We start from the raw sequence: 6,664 nt of genomic DNA, 5'->3' as shown, positions 1-6,664 counted from the left end.
GTCCGAGTGAGGTATACAGCGGAGAAGTTGGCTCAGATTTATATTAGTCAGATTGTGCGGTTACACGGAGTGCCGGTGTCCATTGTGTCTGACAGGGGTTCAGTATTCACTTCTCATTTCTGGAGAGCATTACAACATGATTTGGGCACTAGACTCGACATGAGCACAGCTTTTCACCCTCAGACTGACGGTCAGTCTGAGAGGTCTATTCAGGTGTTGGAGGACATGCTTCGGGCTTGCGTGATCGACTTTGGTACTAGATGGGATTAGCACTTGCCATTGGCAGAGTTCGCCTACAACAACAGTTATCATTCTAGCATTGGGATGGCACCTTTTGAGGCACTGTATGGTAGGCGGTGTAGATCACCTATTGGATGGTTTGAGTCAGCGGAGGTGGACTCCCTTGGTACTGATATTCTTAGAGAGGATATGGAGCATGTTCGTGTGATTCAGAGTAGGCTCTTGACTGCCCAGAGTGTTTTATTTTAAAAAATATATTTTGGACTGGTTTAAGAGTCGCCACTTAATTTTTGAGAAAAATCAAGAAAACTATTGTTTTCAAAAGACTAAAACAGTAATCTAATGAGAACTTTAAAAAAAGGGTTTGAGGTTCTTATTAACATTCTAGGAAGGTTTTAAAAGCACCTAGAATGTCCACTAATGTGGTTATCCGACAATTAATTATTTGGCTAAATATTTTAATAGGGTAGACATACTTGATTAAATAGAGGGAATAAACAATTAAGACTTAAAATCATTTTTAGGGGGGTGGGAAATATTAAAAATATTATTAAGTAAAATTTGAGTAAAAAAATAAGCACGATTATTTAGTCCTTAGAAAATCCCGAAGTGACTATCTTTTGGGGAATGGATTAGGAAACCTTAAAATTAAATAAACACATAAAACATCTAATAGCAAGTAAACGAGATAGGGCAAGAAGATTTTGGTCCCAAGTCTGGATCTGTCCGCCTGGGCCAGTACTTGGGCTTAATTTCAGTTTTGGGTCCAAAGGCCCAAACCTTAGTACCTGTCCTAAACTAACAAGATGATAATTAAAATAAAAGGGGCTTAGGCCCAACAACAAAATACAAAATTGAATACGGGGCCTTTAGGCCCATTTCCGTATACACTAGGTGTATACTAGTGTATGCAATCCCGTGACATCAATTTTCAGGGACTTGTTCTTTGATTCCATTTGGTTGGCCGACTCAAGAAAGGCGGAATTGGAGCCTTGATGACCCTCTCGAAATGCGGGAATGGAGTCCCAAATGGACTCGGATAAGATTACATACAAAAAAAAGAAGAGGAAAACAAATTAGTATATGAAAGATCTTTCAAGTGATTGCACGAAAACATTTAATACAAGAGAAAGAGCAACTAAGACTAGCTACTATGTTGAGACAATGTAACAGCAAATAACAAGAACACAAGCAGCAAGCATTTCCCCAACCTACCAAACTTGAATCTTTTCTATAATTAATTGAACAAGATCCTTTAAGGGAAAGATACAACTTAGCACTTTTTAATAGAGAAGGGACAAACTCAAAATCTCATAGATAGATGGCTTAAAATTTTGGAACCTGTGCTAAATAAGGTCAATAAGGAAGGGGAAGCATTTAGAAAAGAGGAATAATTGCAAATGTCCTACAATAAAGATATGAAAGCATTATTGGCTACTGTTCAAAACAGTATAAAACATACCACATGTTGAGAGACAGTGACTTTGGTCACTAAACTAAAAATATTTCAAAACATGGTCATGATCTCTAACCAAGTAGCACATGAGAATAAAGGGAAAAGAAACCCATGTGGCTGATTTTGAATTCCTTACAAAGGCACAACTATAGGCAAAAAATATAATCAAACATGGAAATCAAATGCTCAAAATAATTACTTCTTAATTTGGAGTAGAAATAAACCAAAAAGAGGCATATTGTAATTATTTCACTCCCCCTCCAACAACTAATATCTCCTTATGCTCTTAATCATGCTTAAACAGTGAATGCAATACAAAAACTCATTGCACAGAAATCCTAATTCGATAAATGACAGATTCGAAATCATTATAGGTTTAAAAATGCTAAACTAACAGAGACATCTCCAAGTTGATTCGAGACGAAAAATAAACTGAGGGAGGTCTGCAACGGAAACTAAATAATATTGAAAGGAAACTCATGACAATGAATCACTAAATAAACAATTTGGGAATTAGAGGTAACTTTAGACACAAAAACACCACATAAGAGAATTTTCAAATCAGTAAAGGACAGACCACATCTGAACTTCACACTTGAATCGATTCAACACTCGATGGACGACAAAACATGTTAAAACAAATACTTTAAAGTTCCCAGACTCAGAATCTTCAACGTTTAATAAGATTACATAACAACCATATACAAACAACAAATAAAGTAGCAGAGAGATTCATAACTAATATCCATTGATGCAAAAGGATTCCAACATACTAAAGATATACCCTCTTTAGAACACTGAACTAAAACTCATAAAGAAGACTAAAAATAAATGGAAAAAGGCTAACGAAAGTTTACCTCTTTCTGGGCAGCGACTGAGACGAAACGAGCTTGAGAGCGATTCCACCTTCACCACGAATGAAACTTCAACCAGCTTCAGTGGACAGAGAACAAAAAAGAAAATCAGAATCCGAGCTTCTGTTGTCTTTTCCTATCTCGTATGTATTTTTCTATGTGTATAAGTGTTGTTCCCTAGCTATTTCCTTACTATTTCTCTCTGTTTCTTCCTAATGCCTCCTTTCCAACTCTATTTTTCTTTTTTTTTTCTTTCCAACTCAATGTAAGTTGTCCCTCTTTATCCCCTTCTACTTTCCGGCTCTATCCCCCAACCTCTAATAATGAAGAATAAAAGGAGTTTATATAGGAGGAATTTAGGGCTATTTTGGGGGGAAAGGATGAAAGAGTAGAATCAAATTCGAATTTGAAATTCAAAAATCTCTAAGAGATAAAGTTGCTGCTGGATTTCTGTACAATTTGAGAGGGACGTTGAAGAAGAAGACAAAGAAATCACAGTGTACTCTCTCTGTTCCTCGCTGCTTCTTTTGTTGTCGTTTGTTGGCGCTGTTCTGGGTCTTTGGTTTTTGGGTTTCGCTGAAAAGGAAGAAGAAACGAGATTGGGGTCATTTTTTTGTATTGTTGCACGTTACTGCTGCTGTATGTATTATATTGTGGAAAAAGAAAGTGGGCTGGGCTTGTTTTGTTTGCAAAGGTGGGCTGGGAATTGTAATTAAGAGTTGGGTGGGTTGGGAAATTGGAGTGGAGGAATTAAGAGTGGGTCGGGTTTGCTGTTGGGTTGCTGAAAATTGAACTTGGACTGCTAAAAAAGAAGTAAGCAGGCCCAAAATCGATCTTTTAAGGATTGAAATTGGGATTATAGAAATGGGTATATTTATAAATAAAAATAGCCAAGTGTATTAAGAATGTTATGCAAAGAAATTGGCTAAAATTTAAATGAGATGAATTAATATAATCAACTAACGGACTTCCTAATTTCACTGGAATGAAATAATAAATTTAACTAAACTAAATTACTCAAAATTAAAACCATAATTTAAACTAAACAAATTTAATGAAAAAATTTAAGTAAGGCATAAAGTCTTTTGAGATGATTTTCCAATATTCATAATATTTACTAATTATATACATAATTATGTAAAACCATATATATTATCTAGAAATTATAAAAATGAGAAAATTAATTTAAAATAACTTGAAAATATTTTGAACTTTATAAAGATTAATTATTTCAAATCGTTTGAAATTTAAGAAGCTCGATGGTTAAATATACTGTGGAGGTCCAAAATTGGGTGTCAACATAGAGTAGGCAGAAGAGCTATGCTGACAGGAGGGTTCGACCCTTAGAGTTCATGGTGGGTGATCGAGTTTGGCTTCGGGTATCGCCCATGAAGGGTGTGATGAGATTTGGGAAGAAGGGCAAGCTCAGCCCTAGGTTCATTGGCCCATATGAGATTTTAGAGAGGCTTGGAGAGGTGGCTTACAAGTTAGCCTTGCCACTTAGTTTGACAGCCGTGCATCCAGTTTTCCATGTTTCTATGCTCCGGAAGTATGTTCCGGATGAGTCTCACGTGATTTCGGTTGAGTCGGTGGAGTTGAGTCCAGATTTGACATTTGAGGAGGAGCCTATAGCTATTTTGGACAGACAAGTTCGCAAGCTCCGGACCAAGGACATCGTTTCAGTGAAGGTTCAGTGGAGGCATCGATCAGATAGGGAGGCGACTTGGGAGTCTGAGGATGATATGCGGGTCTGATATCCCCAGCTTTTCGAGGCTTCAGGTACTTTCTTTTACTTTATGTTCGAGGACGAACATGGTTTTTAGTGGTGAATGATGTAATGACCCGAAAGGTCATTTTTGGTGATTTTTCGTGGAAATGACTATTTTGCCCTTTCGGTAGTTACCCCGAGTCCCATGTTTTGTGGTTGTAAAGTTGGTTTGAGGAAAAGTTGGTAAAAAGTTGAGTTTTTGAGAAGTTGAGTTTTTTTATGAGTTAAAGTTGGTTAAAAAAAAGTGCTTTTTTGAGTCATTTGGAGTTTCGGGAGTCGGATCAGATTTCCGTCAATTCCGGCAGTTTTAGAATGTCGAAACGGGTCTGTGTGAAGTTACGGCGTTGAATTTGGAGTTGAAATGAAGAATTGAGGTCCTAAGTTGCTAAAGTTGTGAAATTTTGATAAAGAGTTGAGTTTGGTTAACATATGAGGTTCCGAGGCTCAACAGATTGAAATTCCGAGAGTACCGTTGGTTTCGGGAGGCGATTCTAAGTCTAGAATGAGTCTTGGTTGAATTTTTAGACGCTCCGTTTGAGTTTCGAATTTTTTTGGCGTTAAACTAGTCTCTTGGCATCTTATTGAATTTCGGGTCAAGGAGTCCTCGAATTCAAATTCCGACGGTTCCATTGAGTCCGGAACGTCGAGTTTAGTGGGGGTACATATTTAGTTTGTGTGCACGAGATTCCGAAGGAATCCCGAGGGTCCAACGGGGACTTAAACTTTGGTGTTATTATTGCGTTGCAGCTGCTGTGTTTTTTTTAGCTGCAACAGCAGTTTCTTTTCTCTTTTTTTAAAGCCAAAACCAGTAGCCATTTTCCCCTAACTTGAAAAATACCCATTTCTCCATTTTTAGACTTTGAGAGCTCGAAAATAGGTGATTTCAAGTGGGTTTTCGCAAGGAATTCATTGGGTAAGTTATTTCCAACTTATATCTTTGATTTCCATCGATTATTTATGGATTTTAACATCAAAATTTCAGATCTCAACTGTAAAATTTGGGGTTTTTTGCCTAATCCAAATTAAATAGAAAATTTAAGCTTGTGAACTCATTTCAACTCCTTTTTCGAAACGGTTTTCACTATTGGATTCTAAATTTCTTGGGGAACATTTTTCACTAAAAATTTCCAGATTTTGAGAATATTTTCCGGAACAAGATTTTTTTGACCATTTTACCTTTTTCTCCAAATTTCACGATATTGGTGTTGTTAGATTAGTATTGATTGTGGGATTCCATTTATGAATAGATTGTGGTGATTTGGAGCGTGCTCGGAAGGGTAAAACTCAACCCTTTTCTCCAAATTTCACTATATTGGTGTTGTTAGATTCGTATTTATTGTGGGATTCCATTTATGAATAGATTGTGGTGATTTGGAGCGTGCTCGGAAGGGTAAAACTCAAATTTGAGTTACTAGTTGAAGTGTTTTGAGGCAAGTGACTTCTAAACTTTGTTAAACTCTTAGACTACACATGACTACTTTCCTAATTGTGTTGGGGAGTAATGGGGATTGAGGATGAGTTTTATTTGTTGATTGAAATTGTTGTAATTGAAAGATGGGGAATAAAACGAGCTAAATGTGTTATATGTGACTTGAATTTGTTGAATAAGTCATGTGATAACTGATATTGAGGGGATAGAAGAGCATGAGTAGGCTATGATTGATACAGACATTGATGTTGAGACAGATGATGTGTAATACTATGATGTGATCGTGATATGATTGTGATTGATGACATGTGCATATTCATTATTCATCCCATGTGTGAACTATCTGTTGCATGAGTTCTGAGACACTGATATGAGGATGGATGGATATGAGACACAGTTGAGACTAGCTCCGGCTAGAGATATATGAGATGGACTAGCTCCGGCTAGCGATTTGGATGCCGATGGGATCTGGTTCCGGCGGTGATACATGGTCCATGTGTGGGCCCCATGTGTTCTGATTTGAGTATTCAGCGCGGTCTGATTACGTCAACAGATGTGTATCTTAGGACAGACATGCATCACGACTACATGACATCATTATTGCATTTGCATCGCATTTGACTTCATCTTTGTCTGTGGTGTGTGGATTTTACCTACTTGCTCCTCTTCATGTGATATATGATCTATTTGCTCTTATATGAGGATATGAGGTTGATGTTGAGATACTGTTGGATATATCTGTTGATTATGAATTGTGTAGTATAGGTTGTTGGTTCAATGTTAGAATGAAGTTTCGTTGGTTCGGTTGGGATTGAAAGGAGTTGTTTGTAGCTGCTAGTTTAGCTTAGTTTAGTGTTACTTGCGAGTACTTGTTGCTTTTGGTACTCACCCTTGCTTCTACACAGTTGTGTAGGTTG

The 6,664-nt window shown here is 37.2% G+C and overlaps 1 protein-coding gene and 1 long non-coding RNA gene across 2 annotated transcripts; both read left to right on the top strand.

Annotated features, from left to right (window-relative positions):
- The first annotated feature begins 3,860 nt into the window (after window positions 1-3,860).
- Window positions 3,861-4,372, top strand: LOC107059214 (uncharacterized). The gene has a single exon (XM_015305698.1). The coding sequence runs from the start codon at window positions 3,903-3,905 to the stop codon at window positions 4,302-4,304; it is 402 nt and encodes a 133-aa protein (XP_015161184.1). The 5' UTR covers window positions 3,861-3,902; the 3' UTR covers window positions 4,305-4,372.
- A 625-nt stretch (window positions 4,373-4,997) lies between these two features.
- On the top strand, window positions 4,998-5,596 carry LOC107059213 (uncharacterized). The gene is made up of 2 exons (XR_001472549.1): window positions 4,998-5,231; window positions 5,566-5,596. It is a non-coding gene; the product is annotated as an uncharacterized lncRNA (long non-coding RNA).
- Window positions 5,597-6,664: the final 1,068 nt, after the last annotated feature.

This window comes from Solanum tuberosum, unplaced genomic scaffold (assembly GCF_000226075.1).
Source record: "Solanum tuberosum cultivar DM 1-3 516 R44 unplaced genomic scaffold, SolTub_3.0 scf00984, whole genome shotgun sequence".
NCBI lineage: Eukaryota > Viridiplantae > Streptophyta > Magnoliopsida > Solanales > Solanaceae > Solanum > Solanum tuberosum.
Note: the sequence above shows the minus strand (reverse complement) of the source record. Positions and strands in the feature narration are given on the sequence as shown.